The 20,822-nt window shown below is 41.0% G+C and overlaps 2 protein-coding genes across 2 annotated transcripts in view; both read left to right on the forward strand.

Moving 5' to 3' along the window:
- The window catches only part of Senp7 (SUMO specific peptidase 7), a 112,721-nt gene that overhangs the window by 77,556 nt on the left and 14,343 nt on the right, over positions 1-20,822 (forward strand). The window contains exons 11-16 of the mRNA XM_051150058.1: positions 5,622-5,768; positions 10,251-10,284; positions 12,643-12,822; positions 15,604-15,866; positions 17,708-17,841; positions 19,412-19,528. Coding sequence (XP_051006015.1) covers positions 5,622-5,768; positions 10,251-10,284; positions 12,643-12,822; positions 15,604-15,866; positions 17,708-17,841; positions 19,412-19,528 — 875 coding nt within the window. The remainder of the gene's footprint in view (positions 1-5,621; positions 5,769-10,250; positions 10,285-12,642; positions 12,823-15,603; positions 15,867-17,707; positions 17,842-19,411; positions 19,529-20,822) is intronic.
- Positions 1,376-2,918, forward strand: LOC127192753 (nucleus accumbens-associated protein 1-like). The gene is given in 2 exon segments (XM_051150056.1): positions 1,376-1,701; positions 1,703-2,918. Coding segments are annotated over 2 exon segments (1,542 nt in total).

Below are 20,822 nucleotides of genomic sequence, written 5' to 3' on the forward strand. Positions count from 1 at the left end.
TATCTGTGTTGGATTTTTTTCTCCATGACTAATCAGTTATTTAGATTATCCTATTTTTTTTTTGCTATTACAAAGAATTCCACAGAAATGACTGATTAAAAATGAATTTTGATCTAGAAAAATCAAAGTGCTTCACGACAGCCACTAATAAATTTCAAAATATAATTAAGTACTCAAAAACTGTGGCCAGAGAATTGTTTTAATCCAAATAATCCTGTTTTTATTTTCTGTGTATGAGTGTTTTACCTGCCTGATCCCTTTGGAAGTCAGAATAGGGCCCCTGATTGCAGGCACTGGAGATGCAGGCGATTGTGAGGCACCTTGTAGGCTGTGAGAAGCAAACCTTGATCTTCCAGAAGAGAAGCCTCTCATCTTAACCACCGAGCCATCTCTCCACTCTACCAGAGAATTCTTGAGCTTTCAATCTAACAAGTTGACTATTCCACAAGTTACCATAATTTGTAGTTTCTAGAACTTTTCAGATTCATATATAGTGCTTACCTCAATATGATTAGGTTTTCTTCCTACATGGCCACATAGTAAACATGGCTTCATGTCATAGATCATGCACTGCCCTCTCTGTGACATCGCCACTGTTTCTCCAGGGGATTCTGGGTTCCTATTCCTTATCCATTTACCTGGTAAACATTTCCAGTGTACAGTTTGCCATAATGTAAATAATTAGCTCCATGTTCATCTCTCTCTTCCATGAGACCTAGAAATTCCTTGAAAACAGAAAACATTCCAACATTTTTATTCTCTGCTATTTCCAACACAGTGGAAATTAATAATATTGTGGAAAGCTATTAGACTTGAATTAAAATCTAATATAGTCAATTTAATTCAACAAATACCCAAGGGTCCACTTGTCTTTGCACCGTTTATAGGTTTAAATGGGAGAAACAAAAGTATAGCTCTTCATTCTAAGAAATTCAAAGGTTAATGAGGGAGTTTATTCAAGAATATAAGTAATAGTAAAATACAGAATAAACCTTTTCCTTACCCCAACAACTTACCCCAGCCGCTGTCTTTCCTTCTCTCTCTTCCCCAACCTCATGTGATAAGTGCACAAACTTGTTTGGTGAGAAAGAGGTATTAAGGTAGGAAATTAAAGATACATCTCAGAATAGGCATAATGTCTTCCAACACATCCAAAATACCCCATAAAAATGAATGTTTTTTCATTTGTATGCACATATAAAAATCTAAAAAGTCCAGGATTCAAAATTGAACAATAGCTCAATGAATGGCCACCGCGGCTACCATAGCTGCTGAGGCGAGGCCGCGGAGGCCGCAGGAGGGCGCCCTCCATGCCCGGCTGCCGCTGAGGAGTCCGCTGGAAGGCCCCGCAGCGGGCCACAGCGCTGCTGCCGCCATGACGCAGACCCTGTAGCTGGAGATTCCAAACTTTGGCAACAGCATCCTCGAGCGCCTCAATGAGCAGCGGCTACAGGGACTGGACTGTGATGTATCAGTGGTGGTTAAGGGCCATGCCTTTAAAGCCCACCGTGCTGTGCTGGCCGCCAGCAGCTCCTACTTCCGGGACTTACTCAACAGCAGCCGCGGTGCTGTGGTAGAACTGCCGGCCGCTGTGCAGCCGCGGTCATTCCAGCAGCTCCTCACATTTTGCTATACAGGCCAGCTGCGCATGAACATGGGGGACCAGTTCCTGCTCATCTATACAGTTAGCTTCCTGCAGATCCATGGAGAAAGGCACTGAGTTCTTCTTTAGAGTTAGCTCTCCAAGCTGTGACTCCCAGGGCCTGCACCCAGAGGAGGCCCCATCCTCAGAGCCTCAGAGTCCCGAAGTGCAGACATTGGGTTGGCCGGCCCGTAGCACGCCACTGCCCCTCGTGTCACGAGTTAAGACAGAACAGGAGCTGGACTCTGTGCAGCGCACACCCATGGCCAAGAGGCTGCGGGCTAGCAGCCAGAAGGAAGCTGGAGGCAGTGATGGCAATAGTGGCAGCTGCAAGATGGTCAAGTTCTCCAGTCCAGACCTGGCCCCTAACCGGATGCCCCAGCCTGTCTCAGTGGCCACAGCTACAGCAGCAGTGGCTGTGGTTGCAGTGGGGGGATGTGTGCGTGGGCCCAGCATGTCAGAGCGGACCAGCCCAGGCACCTCCAGTGCTTACACCAGTGACAGCCCTGGCTCCTATCACAGTGAAGAGGACGAGGAAGAAGATGCGGGTGAGGAGGGCACAGATGAGCAGTACCGTCAGACCTGCAATATGTGCACCGTGGACAGTGTGTTGAACGTTGGCCAGACGGCTGAGAAGGTAGAGGCCCTCCCTGTGGTCCTCGAGGCCCGCAGTCGCATTCGAGTGCGCCAAGACCTGGCATCTCCCCCAGCTGAACTTATCAACCAGATGGGCAGTCGCTGCCACCCAAAGCTCTATGATGAAGGTGACCCATCAGAGAAGCTGGAGCTCGTGATAGGCACCAATGTATACATCACAAGGGCACAGCTCATCAACAGCCATGTCAGTGCAGGCACGCGGCACAAGGTCTTGCTGCGGCGGCTCCTGGCCTCCTTCTTTGACCGGAACACACTGGCCAATAGCTGTGGCACTGGCAAACATTCTTCCTCCAATGACCCTAGGCGCAGGCGCAGGCGCAGGCCACTGCACGGTCGCGTCCTCCATGCTGTCAAGTGCTACTGCCAGAACTTCGCTCCCAACTTCAAGGAGAGTGAGATGAATGCCATTGCAGCCGACATGTGCACCAATGCCCACCGAGTGGTACGTAAAAGCTGGCTGCCCAAGACCCAGCTAGTGCACCTGGTGGAGGATGAGAGTGACAGCAGCTTCATCAGCGACACTGGCAAGATAGAGCTGGACATGATGAGCATGGATCACAGCTTCGAAACAGCCAGCCATGATGGCGAGGCTGGCCCTCCAGCTGAGGTTCGCCAGTAACATAATGTGACGCCCCTTTCACAGGATGTCGCACTTCCCCTCTTATTACACCCCACCCCCACCCACCACTTGGTCACAATCTACTATCTAGCCTTCCCCAGGACCTGAGACAGGGTGCTCCATGCTCTCGATCTGAAGCAAGAGCTGGCTGACCAAGGCCAAGCCACTGTACCTAGCAGAGGGCAACGCCTACAGCAGCTTTCTCAGCGACAATGAGAAAGAGCAGCACATGGTGGGCATAGAACACAGCTTCCAGACAGACTTACCCCTCAGCGGAGGTCCTCCAGTAACTGCCCAGGACCCTCCTGCCACACACATACCCCACCACCTTAGTCCCTCCCCCAAACCTGTGGGGGTGCTGTATGCTCCTAGCCCCTCTGCCTCCCTGCCATCCCATACCTTTTCCCCAAAGCAGGCTGGGCTGGGTCAAGAGAGGACCGACATCAGGTGGGATCTGTGACCTTCTTATACACTCATGGGGAGCCCTGGTTCCCCTTCTTCTTAGGCGTTTCCCAGCACCAGGCCCGGCTAGGGGATGAGCAGGGCTCAAGAGCCTGCCCCTCACTGTGGCTGCTTGGGACTCCACAGGCCAAGGGGTTCTCAGGACCCTCCCCCTTGCTCTCCCCACCCCCAGTCCCCAGTGCTTCCATGTCTCCAAAAGTACCTTCCTGTCTCTCTTGTCTGTCCCTGCACCTTGGTGCTGGGGTAGGTGAGGCCAAGAGGGACAGTCCATTTTACAACTGAGGAAACAAGCCCAAAAAGGCTTAGAAAAATTCTAGAACTAATCCTCTGTGATAGGCTTCATCATGCCCCCTCTCAGTCCCACCCTGCACTGCCTCTGGGGGTCCGCTCAGCCCGAGAGAGCAGTGTTCCTGTGGGCAGGCGAGGGTCTCAGGGCAGGTTTCAGTCTGGCAGAATTTGTGGGTGTGTACACGTGCTGCACGCCTGCGTAGAGCGTTTGCTTTTAAAACCATGAAGATCAAGAGGCAGCAAGAGCAGGGTTGGAGCCAGAGAGCAGGCTGGGAGGCTGCTGCTGCCCTCTTCCCACCGGACCCTGCGCAGGCCTCCCAGCCCCACCCCTGTACATAACTTTTCAAAACTTTTTTTTTTTTTTTTTTAGCAAATGAAATATTGAAGTATAAGATTTCCTTTTATTTTTCAAATCAATGGGAATGTGTCTGAGGTCTCCTGGGTCCCTGGGCTGTGGAAGGCAGGATGCAGGGAAAACTGAATAACTGAGTGTGTGTGTGCATGTGTGTGTGTGTGTGTGTGTGTGTGTGTGTAATGTGGGTGCATGTTTTCATAGGGCCCCCAGGGTTCCTGTGGATCCACCCATCTTCTTTCTTCTCCCCAGGACTACAGTTTAAGGGTGTTCACAGGTCCCAGTTGGCTGAGCCCACTCCTGGGGGATGAGGCAGGCCAGGGTCCACATCCATTGCCAGTGGTTTGTGGAGCTTTCTCTGGCCGTTCCTTTCCAGAAGCAACCTCTTGGATTTTTGAATTTCATATGTGAGCACAAGGTTTCTGTTACTCCCCTCCAATAAAGTCATTTCACCATCTCACTAGTTCTGTTCTACCCCCGACCTCCCCGCCTCTCTCCAACTCTGCCTCCTAGTTACCATAGGAGAAGGGGCTTGCAGATTTGGAGAAGGTGGGATAGAGCCTTTTGAGTCAGATCTGGAGACCTGTCTCCAGGCCAGCAGCACCCTCTAATCTGCTAGAATTCCTCTTAACATCCGATGGTGAGGGTGGGATGTTGGGTCTGACTTGGCCCCCAGTACCTTAGCCCTGGGTGGCCACGTGGAGGGGAGTTGACATCCCTAGCTAAAGCATGAGCTTTCTTAGTCATAACCCCTCCCTCCACCCTTGCCCTGGCCTGGTGTCCCACCTCCCTCAGCGAAGATCCCAAAGCACAATCTCCTGGTGAAATGGCAAGCAGCTGAGCCTGGCCACGATGAGCTGTGCTCTCTGCCCAGGCTTCATAAGGGGGCAGCTCCATGGCACTAAGAGGTCTTGTGGTAGAGTAGGCAGCAGAGCCCGTCGGTTCCAAGCACTTCAGGAGGTGGCCTTGACTCCCGGGGCTTGGGGTGAGGGAGGTATAAAGCCAGGGGTGCAGCGGAGAAAACTACTCATTAGGAGAGCCAAAGGCAGGGTTGTGCCTTACCTCAGGAGCCACCCCTGCACCCCTCCTCTTGTGGTACTGAGAGCTGCATGGTCCCCACCCCAAGCACCCAGGAGAGTGAAAAGTAACCCACCTAGCAGGAAAGACAACTAGGGGCAAACCCAGTGGCTACTCTCCCACCCATCCATGCCCCTCATGGGGACAGACCATCGCCTACTGGCCCATGTGAAGAACCAATGCCCTCCCCACCCAGAGCCAAGCCCCCACTGTTCGGAGGCCCACAAGTGAGATTGCACATTAACTACTGTGTGGAGAGGAGCGGTGTTGGGAAATGTGCCCTGAGAGTCAGTGATGCTGATAAGAATAAACAAGATGCCTTTGTAACAACAACAACAACAACCACAAATTAAAAAACAAATTCAAAATCTACATTTTATTAAAAAAAATCTTAGTGACTATTTTTTAATATCAAGAACAGTATAAAATTCTTTAGTCATAATTTAAAGAATTTTGTCTTTGGACATAATTTTCAGCTTTTCTATAATTCTTAGAGATGTTTATTATTTATTTATTTTTGTTAGGTGTCATCTGAATTATGTCCATACAGTCCTGACCTGGAAAATATTTCCTGTAGTAAACCTAATAATGAGATGGATCTGAAACTGGATTTTACATTTACTTCTGTGTATATTGGTAAAATAAAAGGAGCTTCAAAAGGTTGTGTCACGGTAAGTAAAGCCTGTAACTTTCTATATAAAAACCACAGTATTGTCTCGCCACATGACTGCCTGGAGGTGAGCGGAAAAGGGACAACAACAGTCATGCCAAAGTCTGAGCATCCCATGTGTGCCTGGCACCCGTGGAGGTCAGGACAGTGCGCATGAGGACCACAAAACTTGAACTACACACAGAACTACAGCAGCTAAGACCGCTAATAGCAGGAGGAGCAGTCTTCCCCAGGCATGAGCTCAGCATTTAGTTATCTAGTGCCAAATGGCCAGGCCAGAAAACACACATAAAAGTAACATCATACACACTGAGTAGGTTATATTTATGTGTATGTGTACACACACACACACACACACACACACACACACACACACACACGTACGTGTGTAGATAGCCATTAGTGAACAGAGAGGCTGTGGATTTTAAAGAAAGCAAGGAGGGGTCTATGGGCGGACTTGGAGGGAGGAAAGGGAAGGGAGAAGTGATGTAATTACGCTATAATCTCAAAAATAAAAGAAAAACTTAAAAATATTAGTGACCAGTTTTTTACTTTAAGAATAGAGCAGTTTGTTTTAGGTAAAAACTAGAACCAAACAAAAATCTACAAACAAGGTAAAGGAAGAATGTAAAGATCACAATTTTATATGCCAAGACGAGTTTGACTAATTTGGAATGCATATAATTTCATATTCCTCATCTATGCAAATAACGTAAAATGGTATTATACATTATTTTGCTGTTTATAATCATATTAACTTACTTGCTTTTCCTTTCTGTCTTGTGGTAAGTTTCCATTTGTTGTTTATTTTAACTGCCCTAGTGTTTGCTTTATATGTCACTAAGGTTAAGTCTGTCACAGCAGTGTTCATCTGTGCCCTCATTGAGGAGGTTAAGGTGAGAGGATCACTTGAGCCCAGGAGCTTGAAACCTTGACTCAGAGCAAACGAATTTATCTCTGATTTCAGAAAAGCAGTTCAATAAATCAAAGTCAACTTATGCAAATGAAGAAAAGCTGGGAACAATTCTGTAATATTTAGAATTATAGATATTTATGGTAGAAGATCATGTACCCAGTTTTTAAAATAAAAATCATTATAGGAAGTAACAAGGAGAAAGGGTAAAAGTCCTAAATTTCTGTTTCTTCAAATATTTTATATGAATTTTGCTTTCAGATAGAGTTTAAGATTTTGTGTACCAGAAATGAAAGAATTATTTTGGTGTGTGTGTGTGTGTGTGTGTGTATGTGTGTATGTATGTGTGTGTGTGTGTGTTTTAAGGTGGATATATTAGATAATTAAATTTAGTCCTCAAACAACAGAGTGCCTACTGTATTAGACACTATTGTAACTGAAATAAGTTTCTCACTATATGATAGTTGCATTCTAGCAGGATTAGGAAAATAATGATGGGAAATTATGTAAATTAGAACAGCTTTCTTTACTTGGTTATTTGTGTCTCTCAGAAAGTGCAGCAGTAAATACAGCTCCTTTAAAAAATGTTAACACTTGTGAGAGTGAGAAAATGCTTATGAGGCACAAATGTTCAGAGAGCTGCTCTGATTAGTGAAGGATCATAACATCATTACAGTCAGCTTTTTCTTGTTCAAATAGATGAAAGATGTCAGAAAACTGGATTTGCTTCAGCATCACTTTCTTATCCGCTTTACAATATAGCATAGGTCGCATGTTGTAGTAGCATGCAGAGATGTAGAGCAGGATCAGATTCTTGCTGTAGAAGGCCTGGGTAGAACAGGAAGTCATTGTCCAGTATTTCTCAATAATTTTGAAGTAATGGCTATATAGACTCTGAAAGACAAACTAATAGCTATGTTCATTTTCTAGAGGCAGTACTTTATATTTTCTGAGATGTATTTTCTGAGATTAAGTATGCAGTAAAACATGTCAGAATTGGGATGGGAAGATGCACGCTATAATATATGTGTGTGTGTGTATATATAATAGTTCTAGAACTAAAAAGGTATTTGATTACATTAAGTTAGATTATCTTAATTACATGTAGTCTTTTGTGATTATAGTACCCTTTGGTTGAGATTTTATTAAATGAAATCTGCAAAAGGCTTAGTCGTCTGACCTGTTTACTTCCTTCATTATAGTGGTAGAAACAACAGGAGCAGAGTTTGGACTGCAGTTTGCCCCATTGCCTCACATTTGGCTTTACTGGGCAACTTGTTCTATGCAATATGAGTTTTGTATTTTAGAAAATGTAGTAATTTTTAAATTAAAATAAATAAAATGCAATTAAACCTGTGTTGTCATTGGACACTGTTTGTTACTTGCCCAGAACTCACATGCCGTCTATTTAAATTTATTTTGTGTTTGCTAGTTATTTCTCTTGATGTGGTCAACAGCTTCAAAAATGACTTGATCAGAAGAGACACTTAACCAAATTAGTATAAGCGGATTTGTTTGTTAGTAAGGGAAGAGCAGTTGTCAAAGGACAAACCTGCTTTAGATGGGACATGTGAGGTTCTGTCCTGAGAGTTATTCGTACAGCACTTAGGCTGAATAGACACAGACAATAAGCAGAGGAAATAGTTTAATGAAGCAGAGGGATCAAAAAGAGCAAGGGCCTCCTCATTCAGAAGGGAGGTTCTGAAAAGAAGTGCTTGCCCGGGATAACAGAATGTGGTGCTCACCCGAAAGTTACGCAGCAGACAGAGGTGCTGCCTTTGGCAGGTGTGGGACTATTGTGAAGTCAGATTTATTAGACTTTTGTAGCCATTCTTTATTAAGCAGCTGATTTTTGTATTCTGTTTGTGTGTAGTAAAAACAATCTTTGCAGTTCAGTTGGTGGCTAGTCTCCAAAGACGGAAAGTTAACCGTGGCTGGGGATACAAGCTAAGTGCTGAAAACTGTGGTGTCTCTTACAGAGAAGTAGTACGTTGGCACGTGTGTTTGATCAGTAGTCTCTTACCAGTTTGGTTAATCCTGAAGAGAGTGATCTTCTCTTTGGAGACAGGTGCCTTGTATGGCCTCCTGCTATTTCTTTTGTTGTCCTATTTCTTAAAACCTCAGAACACACTTGTGAAAAGTAGAGTTTTACCTTTTTTGTTTTTGTTTTTTTGTTTTTTGAAGCAGGGTTTCTCTATGTGGCCTTGGATGTCCTGGAATCACTCTGTAGACCAGGCGGGCCTTGAACTCACACAGATCTGCCCTCCCCTCAAGCGCTATTGCTACCTCCCTCCTCCAACCTGAGTGCTGGGATTGAAGGCACTGGGGTATTGAGCATCAGAGAACCTCCTTGTGGCGATGGCTTCAGATTTGCCAAACAAGCCACTGGGCAATACGTCCTTGTTTCTGCCACAGACAGAATTCTGCCTAAAAATGGGCAAGCTTGGATTCAGTCAGTCAACAGCCAAACTCGGCCTGATAGTGTAAGCAAGTCCTCATTAGTTCCTGCTTCACAAATATATCTGTCAGATATATACTGGGCCAGAAGGCTGAAGATGATGCTCCAACATTATAGAGAATTTTGGGTGACTGTTCAGGCAGCAAACTGTCTCTGTCTGTTTTTCATTTGGGAAGCTGCTAACCTGCACTTCCTGTGTACTCAGGTAATTAATTTTATCCCTTCTCAAGTCTCTGATGGGGTTGAAGACCAGATAGTTTAGTTTTACAATTAAACTTAGTTCTTTAGGGGTTAAGATGCCTTTAGGTCTAGATAGATGTTTTAAGTTGATAATGACAAGATATGATAGATATGGATTTACATTCAGAATTTTAGACTCACCAAGAGAGGAAAGATGTTTTCTTCAAGGTTGCCAAATACAAATAGCCAAAACATTAAGAATGTAACATTTATATAATTCCTGATTGTTTCATGGTTCTTCTTGCTATATGTAGTTTTTAAGTTTATGTGTAATAATATAAATGTATATGCCCCCAAAATCTTTAAAAAACAGTAATTTTTATCAATGAGTATTTTGACAAGATTACTTGCACAGTTAAAGGTTCTTTTAAGGATTATTTATTTTGTGTATATGAGCACCCTATTCTCATGAACACCTACATGCCAGAAGAAGGCATCAGATCACATTATGAGCCACCAGTGGTTGCCAGGAATTGAATTCAGGACCTCTAGAAGAGCGCTTAACCACTGGGCCATCTCTACAGCCTCTTAAGAGCTCTTTTTCAAGACAGGATATCTCTGTGTAGCCTTGGCTGTTCTGGACTCTCTTTGTACACCAGGCTGGCCTTGAACTTGCCAGCCTCTGCCTCCTGAGTGTTGGCATTAAAGGTGTGCGCCACTACACCCGGCTAGTTAAGGACTCTTAAACAACCCTAAAACTAAGAAGTCTTTGCATTGAGATAATGCTTTGCTTTCTTTAGATCTTTTACTAGGTACTGAATAAAATTGAATAATTGAAAAATTGAACAGTATTAAATATGTGAATACTAAGAAAATTGAGTAGAAATGCATTTGGAGTAGTAATTCATTTTTGTTTCATATTTTTTTTTTAGTTAACAACGAAGTATATTAAAATCCCATTTCAAGGTAAGACATCTTCTCTTCATGACATTTCTTTTCTGTAATTTTGAATATAAAGCAATTGATTAGAAAAAGTTCTGAAATTATTTCCCAAGTTTTCCATCTCTTTTCGGTATGGAAAATAAAGTGAAGAAAGTTTAATAATGTTTCATGTTAACTTTTTTTTTTTCAAGACAAGGTTTTACTGTGTCATGTCAACATTTTTAGCAGTTACAAAAAAAACCTTAAAATGTTTATAGTACCGAAAAGAACACATTATTATTTTAGTGACTATAAATCAAATATAAAATACTCTTGATGATTTCTTAGGGTTAACAAACATAAAAATTGGACAGCACAAATATTTTGCTATATATGAAAACAATTAAGATAAGAACTAAAGACAAAAAAAGCACACAAACACATAGTATGTATTTGCATAAACAGATTTTTTTCATACTATAGCTTACATCAGTATAGCAGGATGGAGGTGTATGTACAGCTTAAAGAGACACAGGCTAGTTCTCTTCTTTCCCAAACAAAAATTTCCATAACAGTTAGAGAAGAAAAATAGTAACTGATAAAAAGAACAAGGAAGAAAACTGCACACACAACACTTCCGATCTGAGTCAGGGTAAAAAGCAACAGTGGAGGTGTAATTGAAGCGCTCAGTTCCTCAGCTCCTGGGAGCACTCTGGCATGGTGGTTAAACAGCGACTGGATTACCATTTAGGACGTGAGGACATGTAAGGTACATAGTAACGCAGTAGTCCTTGTTAGAACACTCATGTGTCTAAGAACTAGTGTGCTGTTGTCCTTGTTCCGCTCATGTGTAGGAAGTCATATTGGTGAGACTTCACGGATGTAGCTTCTGACATTCGTGGGAGATGCACTCTCACAGCGAACCCCTTGATCCGCAAGCTCTTACGGTGTCTCTGTCCTCTCTTCCACAGTGGCCCCTGAGCCTCAGGGCAGGTTTTGTCTTGTAGATGTATGTTGGGACTGGGATCCACAACTCTGCCTTTTGATCAGTCATGGCCTTCTGCAGTGGTTTCTGTCTGTTGCAGAAAAGTTTCCTCGACGAAGGGTGTGAAGTACACTTGGTGTGGTGGCACATGCCGCCTTTAATCCCAGCACTCAGGAGGCAGAAGCAGGCAGATCACTGTGAGTTCGAGGCCAGCCTGGTCTACAGAGTGAGTCCAGGACAGCCAAGGCTACACAGAGAGACCCAGTCTCGAAAAACAAACAAACAAACAAAAAATGTAGGTAGGGCTTATGCTGCCTTAGTAACATGAAATTGCAAGTTCTCCTCCAAGATCCATGGCATCATTAGCACTGGGTAGTCAGCTAGGTTTCTAGAACCATCATGATGTCCCTCTTGGTGATGAGTCTTAAGTCCCATGAGAGAGCTGATGGCTACCACCAAGGATGGTGCCCAGCTTCACCCTTGAGATTATTCTCTATGACCTTTTCAGCTGTACTGTTATTTTACCCTCTCCCTCCTTCTGTCTTTAGCTCCTTCCCTAATTAGAGAGCCCTCATCTCCCCATTTCTCCACTTCCCCTTTTACTTGTGCCCTCCCTGTTGCTCCCCTGGCTTCCGCAGTTTGAAGCTAGGAGCCTCCAGTAAGAGACAATGTACAGCCTTTGTCTTTCTGAGTCTGGGTTGTCGCATTCAACATGATCTTTTCTAATTCCATCCATTTACCTGCAAAGTTTATATTTTATTTTGTAACAGATAAATACTATTCTGTAGTATATATGCACCACATTTTTATCATTCACTTGTTGGTTGTAGGACATTCATGTTGGTTTTGTTTCCTAGCTATTGTGAATAGAGCAGCAATGAACCTGGCTGGGCAAGTGGCTGTGGAGAATGTCAAGTTGTTTCAGCCTGTGTCAAGGAGTTACACCATTTCTTTATTGTCCACCTCTTTTTCAGATGAACTACTGTCATTATTAATTTATTTATTTTTTGAGATTACAATAAAACGGCACTATTTTTCTCCTTGCTTTCCTCTCACCCGCCCCTCTCACCTGCCCCTCTTGCTCTTCTCAAGCCTCTTTTTCTTTTATGTATATCAATACAACTTGTTTAGTCCCCGTAATGTTACTGGTATGCATATGTTTTCGGGTGACCATTTGGTTTGGGGTAAACAGTTGGTATGCTCTTCCCCGGGGATGACTGTTTCTCCCACTGTCGTCATTCCTTAGGTGACAGTTAACTCGTAACTTGACAGCTTCACACGTACTCCTCTCCAAACTGCTTTGGGCATGGTGTTTGACTTCAGGAATGGAAACCCTTCCTAAGGCATACAGTGTATCAAGAAAGTGTCAGAGATGCTGTATTCCTACATAGATGAACCGTTTGCTTTATTTATTTCAGTGTCCATGAATGAGGTTTCCTTGTTAGTGGACACCGCACATTTAAAGAAGTTCGGGCTGTGGAAAAGCAAGGATGGTGACCACAGTAACAGGGGCCATGCTATCCTCTTCCTCTGGGTTCCCTCAAAGTACCTTGAAGAGATTCAGACCCTGTTAGAAAACCCTCTGTTAAGCCAGCAATGTGAGTATAAAGATCATCCCTAAATTCCAGGAGGATCTCGGAAGTTATATGGAAAGGAATAGTTTCTGAGATAATTTAATGGACTTAGTCTTTATTTCATTGGATTAAAATTAATTGCACTGCATTAAAAATCATGTTATCCACTAATAATATTAGATAAATTATTTTACTTATGTGATTTTATTCAGTTGTGGAAAATTATCACCTAAAGTGAAAAGAATACCTCTAAAAAGTCTTAAATGTTGTTTACTTTGGAGATAAAATATTTTTGTGTCCTTAAACTGTATTTCAGTCACTTATGTTTAGTTATATTCCTTTTCTTGGTTAGTTTTTTTTTTTTTACTTAGTATATGAAACAATTATTTTGTTATGACATTTTCATATTTCATATACTTTGTTCATATTTGTATCACGTTTCTCATTCTTCCTTTCCTCTCCTACTGGACCCTTCCACCTTCAGATAGTGTGCTGCTGCTCTCATGTCATCTACATGGCAAGTGCATACTTGTACATGCATACAAGTACATGCTTGATGTGTAGGAAAGTTACTGATTTTCATATGTTGGTTTTCTATGTTCATTTGATGAGAGTGTTGATCAGGTCTAAGATTTTTCTCCCTCTTTCCATCCATTTCACCCTCTCTTGATGCGTGTGTGTGTGTGTGTGTGTGTGCGCGTGTGTGCATGCATGTGTGCATGTGTGTGTTTGCCTTGTGTGTGCAGGTGCCCAGGTGCCCATGGAAATGTCAGATCCCCTGGAGTTCAAGTTCTAGGTGGTTGTGAGCAACCTGATGTGGTGTTGGAAATCAAACTCAAGTTCTTTTCAAGGGCAGAAAGTGCTCTTAACTGTTGAGCTATCTCTCTAGCTCTGGTAATTACTTTTTAATGGTCTGGAAGAATAGAACAGTAAAGCTGCATAGCCCTAGGGATACTCCTTAGTATTTTTCCAACTTTGCTGCTTGTGATAGCTCTTGGTGTGTGTGTGTGTGTGTGTGTGTGTGTGTGTGTGTGTGTGTGTGTATTATATCTTCTTGAATTACACACACATGTGCACGCACCTGTGTGGAAGTCAGAGGATGCTTTTTTTAAGAGTCAGTTTATTTTCTTCTACCTGTGGATCCTCTTCTACCTGTCCGATCCCCAGGCCTGGGGGCAGCCTTCTTTCTTTACTCATGGCATCTTCCCACCATCTTTCTGTTGTCTAAGCACCGACTCTTTCCTTGATTCTTTGTAATTACGTTTACCCTGGTCTGACTTCTTTCAGTCTACTGCTTTTTGGTTTGGTTTGGTTGTGTTTCCCAAGGCTTCAAAGTGCACCATTAGCTTATTTGAGATCTCTCTGATTTTTAAAAAATTTGATCTAAGAGCTCACCACTATAAACTCTCCTCTTAGAACTGCCTTTGCTGTATCCCAAAGGTTCTGATAAGTTGTGCTTTCATTTTGTTTGATTATAGGAATTTTAAAATTTCATTCCTGCCTGATTTCTTCAGTGACCCAGTGGTTGGTCACTCAAGACTATTTTGGTCTTCACGTACTTTAGTTTCTCTCTTGCTCTGGATTATATTCATCTGACTTGATGCAAAAACAATATTTTATTTATTTTGTGTCTGTTAAGACTCACTTTATGGGCTCATGTGTGACTTTTAGAGAAAGATACATTAGCCTTGGGGACTTTCCTTAAGAGATTGCTTTTGTCCATTGTTTCATTGTAAACTGTGACACAGTAGCCAAATTAAATAAAATATAGAAATCTTTGTATTCTGCGTTTTCTTAGCTTCTGCTAATTAAGCTTACAAACATACTAGACTTCTAAGAGTTGAACTGAGCGCTTTTTTGTGTATTCTGATACCACACACAGCTGCAAATATGTATCTTGAAATACCAACTTCATTTATTTTTAACTCAGTGGCATCTGGTGTAGAATTGGGTAACTAAGATTAGTAGTATTTGTTTTAGCCTCTTTGATCTCTTTCTATCCTCTGCTTTTCAATATATGCTAGTTGTTGTAGTGAGTTAAATTTTATACCCCTAAAATTAATCACCTCTTCTAACTACATACAGTAGAGGGAAGTTCATAACCAGAAAACAAGAAATTGTGGAATTATGAAGAGCTGTTAGCAGTTGTGTGAGTGAACTGAAAATTTGTTTGTTTTTGCGATCATTATTGAATTGGCTGGTTAAAAAAAAGGAAGGAAGTTTTTAATCAGAATGCTTATTATTTATTTATTTATTTATTTATTTATTTATTTATTTATTTGGTGTTTTGAGACAAGGTTTCTCTGTGTAGCCTTGGCTGTCCTGGACTCACTTTGTAGACCAGGCTGGCCTCGAACTCACAGTGATCCACCTGCCTCTGCCTCCCGAGTGCTGGGATTAAAGGTGAGTGCCACCACGCCCGGCTTCAGAATGCTTTTTTAATTGGCAGGTAGATCTGTGGTAGAAGGTAGAGTAAAATAAATAATGGCTTAATTATGATTCATTCATTTACACTCATTAGCAAATACTTAGTAGCCCCTTTTAACTGGCAGGTACAGCAGATAGAGCAGCCAGTACCACTTGAAATTTTCATTCCAGTGAACTAAATAGAAGCCTAAACCTTGTGAATTTGGGCTTTTGATTAACAGCTGTCTATTCTGGAATTTCAATTTGTCTGTTGTTACCTAATATACTTGGTTAGATTTTACAAAACAAAAACCAAACCCTTACTGTTATTTGGAATTAGATTAATTATAATTGCCTTTAAAAATACTGATAAAAATTGATTTCTTTTTTCTTTTATAGCAAAAGCCAGTGAATTCATTTTCCTTGAGTTAAACAGTTCCATTTCACAAAGAGAAGAATTGAAATTGAAAGATATTATGATGGAAATAAGTACGACCAATGGACAATTAGAACTCTCTTACCCATTGTCTTGGGTTCAGGCGTTTCCTTTGTTTCAGGATCTCTCTTCAAAAGAAAGCTCTTTTATTCATTATTACTGTGCTTCAGCTTGCTCTTTCCCCGTTGCTGCTGATGCAGAAATGAAGAGGAAGTCAATATCTCAGGTTAGCATCTGACTAACATAATTGACAGAGGGTACAGAGGTAACAATTGTTCCACTGCTTAAGATACATGTGTTGAAAGGACACAGGAACCAACATAAGTTTCCAGTGTCAAAGCTGGAAAGTTTCTTCAACAAAATCAACAATGGTGTGATGAGATTATAACCAAAGGACAACATAGACATCTGGGGTCTATACTGATGCAGATATGAAGCAAAGACCTGAATGAATTAATGTGTGGTGAGGACAATCTTAACGTAGAGTTCAGTAACTAAAATAAATAAATAAATAAATAAATAAATAAATAAATAAATAAGGGAATACAAAGTCACAACTACAACACTGTATATAAATTGCTGCTGACCAGGTTCATGAATGCATTCTGAATTTAATGTATAAAAACCCATTGGCATATGTGTGTATGCATATATGTGTTATATATGTGTATAACCTCAAGTCCCATATCCCAAACATTGATTAAATTAGAAAATGAAAAATAGCACTTTGCAGTGGAGAGACATGGCAGGCAGCCCCTTAAACAGGCAAGCATAGTTAACACCATCTGCAGGAATGCACACAGGGTAAACTACTCTGCTCTTCTCAATATTATATAATCCAGATCTGACAGCAAGTGAAAGGTGGCGGCAGACTCAGTGGCCTAAAGTAAGTAACCATTATTCTCTTAACTACTAAGGCTCTGAAGGACAAGAAAAGACTAGAAAAAGGATATTAGTAGGGAAAGTAGTGGGATCAGACCAACATCCTTAGCTAATAGTCTATCAGTATTAATTTTTTAGTTTTGGTATTTAGGTTTTACTGATTTCTGATTTTAAGATTAAGAGAATATAAACAGGGTTTTCCTTTTTTCAACATACTGTAAGTCTAACATTATCTCAATGCGATAGTAATTAACAGTGCTATGTTTAGGGGCCTTTTAGATAGCTTATTGGGTAAAGTGCTTGTGGTGCAAATTTCTGGAACCCACAGAAAGCTGGAAGGAGAGAATCAACTTCCACGCGCATGCTATGGCTCATGCATGCCCACACATGCGCATCATAAACACACACATGCACAATGTTAATGGTAAATAAGAGAAATAAAAATATGTTGTGTCTTTTTGTAGATTAATAATATACTTATATAATCGTCAGCTATGTCTAGAAAGAAAAGCACTTCCTAAGTTGCTGTGGCACACGCATGTGTTCACACATGTAGATAAGTACCTAAGTTTGGTTTGAGTCTTCTGTACTGAAAAGGCTTAAATATATAGCCTCAATGATGTTGCATATACAAATTTATGTATTACTTACCATTTAATAATAGAATATTAATTTATGATATGAACTCAGTCTTTTTTAATCCAAAGTTGAATTTTTCCTAGTATTACTTACCTGTTTTGATAATTTTGAACCACACGTCAATTTCTTTTTTAAATGCAGAACTCACAACTGGAAGCAGGACTTTAGGTTAAACTTCAGCCATCAATGAAACCTTTTGATCAAAATAATATTTTCATTTGGTCATTATATATATGTAGGAATTTTAAAAGTATAGTTGTTACTCTTTGATACACATTTGTTCTTTATTTTTTTATTTTTTGAGACAGGGTTTCTCTAGGTAGCCTTGGTTATCCTGGACTCTCTTTGTAGACCAGGCTGGCCTTGCACTCAAAGAGATCCCACCTATCTCTGCCCCCTGAGCGCTGGAATATGAAGGCACCAAGCCCGCTGATAAACATTTCTTTTGGTTGTAGTGTTTTCAGTTACAGATCTAGATCTTAACTCTGTGATTTTCAAAAATAATGTTTGCTTTTATGTACTTATAAGAGAGTCGTTTTCTTCCAGCCCTCAAATTCAGATGCCACCAAGCCCACTTACACCTTCCTTCAGAAACAAAGCAGTGGCTGCTACTCACTTTCTATTACTTCAAGTCCGGACGAAGAATGGCGAGAAGTCAGGCCCACTGGACCCGTTCAGAAGTATGAACTGTGTTATCTCCTGTTTGCGGTAGCAGGGTCCATATTAGTAGCTTTTACTAATGCTGCTGCTTTTAAGTAGTTGCCTGTTGAACTGTTTTCGGTTTTACTAATGCTGCTGGCTAGTGATGGAAATAATTTTGTTTGTGAGGGACATACCAATTATCATGAAAACAATAGGTTTGAAAAAATTAGCTTATATGTGCCTGATCATTCATAAGAATAATAAAAATACAGCTGGGCATGGTGGTACACACCTTTAATTCAGCACTCGGGAGGCTAAGGCAGGCGGATCGCTTTGAGTTCGAGGCCATCCTGGTCTACAAAGTGAGTCCAGGACAGCCAAGGCTACACAGAGAAACCCTGTCTTGAAAAACCAACAAAACAAAACAAAACAAAAAATAAAAAACAAAAAACACAAACAAACAAAACAACAGCAACAACAACAACAGAAAAACAAAACAAAACAAAACAATGACTCACCACAAATTGGAAGCATAAAGAGCTTATTGAAAATTTTTGGAGTAGCAACACATGCTTTGGAAATTGTACATCTCATATATGAATATATGATAAGGAAATGATTTTGCTTATTAAATTTTCTCAGCTTAGGAACTTTGTGGTTTATTTAAGTTCTCTTTTGAAAGGTGCTTCTTGATTATCATGTGTCTTTTGTTAGTGGTAAGGCACAATATTCTGTACATTGGAGATTACTCCTGTACCTTTGAGTAATTATTTTTTTCTCCCCTTTTAAGCAGTTGAAAGCACAGGATAAGGGAATAACTAGTAACATAGAAAAACTATCAAACTAGACTTAAAGTTTTGAGTTTTTTGTTTAAGTGCTTTGGTGCCAAGATGAAATCAACTGTGAGTGACATAGGGTTTCTTGACATTTTTCTGGTGCAAGCATTATAGCGTTATTAAATTACTACATTTGCCCATGAAATGATGCCCTAATGATTCTGAGGTTATAGCCTGGAATTCACTTCTGGTTTTCTCTCTGACTGCTAAGAGGGTGTTCCAGGAGGATGTGTATGAGCTGTGCTTGGTCCCCTGTCAATCTGGTCATGATCTGATGGTTTCCTTTATGTTCTGTTGCATTTATATTGTAAGCACTTTCTTAGGGGAAATGTCTTCCCAAGGCTTCCTTGTTCCTCCTTTATTGTCCACCTCCTGGCCAGCAGGAAGATTAAATGGCTTTTGAGTGCTGGCCTTTTTGAATGCAAAAGATTCATTTTAGATTCCAATTTAGAATTGCAAGTTGTAGCATTAGGAAATCTTTGTGTTGTTACAGTAGTTATTGAAAGTTAAAAGTTATACAAAAGATTTATGTAATGTAGGAAATTTTACAGATTTGTGAAAATGTAGGAAAGTATTATTGATTATGTCTTAGCAGATATTTTACTGTATAGAGTTTAGCTACTAAATATTACTGCCTAGTAGCTGTGTCATATAAAAAATCTAATAATATATTAATATAAGTTATGTTATAAAATACATTGCCTATTTCATATAAATATTTTATATGATAATGTAATAAGTTATATTTTGACTTTCTTTTTATTTTTTAAAGGTTGATTGTTTACCCTCCACCACCTACCAAGGGGGGCTTGGGAGTAACTAATGAAGATCTGGAATGCTTAGAGGAAGGAGAGTTTCTTAACGATGTGATCATTGATTTTTACCTTAAGTAAGTATAATAATGATCTCATTTGTTTTATAGGTTTTACTATGACATTTATTGTCTTTTTTCCAGTAGTATTTGGGATTGAACCTTTGTGCACATTAGGAAAGCACTCTGCTATTTAGCTGTACCCCCCCTGAAGAGAAGTGTCTTTATCTGAGTTATTTTTAGTTCTAGCCAAAAGTAACCTGGCAAGATTTGATATTCAGAAAATATTTGTGTAGCAGTTTTACTGAGGTTGCCTAGTTTAGTTGCATTCTCTCACCATCTGTAAATAGTACACATTGCGGAAAAGTTACTATTGCTTGCTGTTTTGTGTGTTTGTTTTTGTTTTTGGGACAGGGTTTCTCTGTGTAATCACCCTGGCTGTCCTGGACTCGCTTTGTAGATCAGGCTAGCCTCAAACTCATGAAGATCCACCTGCATCTGCCTCCTGAATGCTTCGATCAAAGGCATATACCACCATACCTGGCACTTTTTCTTTCATTATTTTAATTAAATATTTTTTTTACGTATCCATTTATATTATTATACATATAGATGTTATATTTATAGTGTTTTGGAACCAAGCATGTTTTAAATATATATATTTTTGGTTTTTTAAGACAAGATTTCACTGTGTACCCCTGTCTGTCCTGGACGGAACTCACTCTGTAGGCCAGATTGGGCTCAAACTCACAGAGACAAGCCTGCCTCTGCTTCCCGAGTGCTGAGATTAAAGGCATGTGCTACCACCACCACCAGGTTAGATGTACTTATTTTTATTGTATGAGATCTGTTTGACACCCATATGGAGGTCCTAAGAAAGCATCAAATCCCTGGAAACTAGAATTATGGTGGCTGTGAGCCCTGCGAGTGCTGGGAATTGAACCCATCCTCTGCGAGAACAGCCAGTGCTCTGACCACTGAGCTATCTCTGCAGCCCCTTGACAGTTTTTATGTGTGTGTGTATGTGTTTGATGTTTACTTCTTGAGCATTATATATTGTAGTGGAGGAAGTATTTAAAATATTCAAAACTTTGGGAATGAAAAAGAAACAACTCTTCAGTTATCATTTGTCAGCCCTCTAGGGGGACCTGAGAGATGCAGCTGATAAATGAGGCCGACTAGAGTCTCATGCCGTAGCCAGCTTTGTTCAGAGCGTCAGCCAGTTATGCTCAGACGCTGAGGAATGCTCACCTGAGTAAAGTTCTTATGAGTTCTAGCTTATACAAAAACAAAAACAAATAACAACAACAAACCACAGCAAAGACAATAATAACTGTCAGAGCTCTTCATGCAAAATAATTGGTTTTGGCCT

This window comes from Acomys russatus, chromosome 8 (assembly GCF_903995435.1).
Source record: "Acomys russatus chromosome 8, mAcoRus1.1, whole genome shotgun sequence".
Taxonomy (NCBI): domain Eukaryota; kingdom Metazoa; phylum Chordata; class Mammalia; order Rodentia; family Muridae; genus Acomys; species Acomys russatus.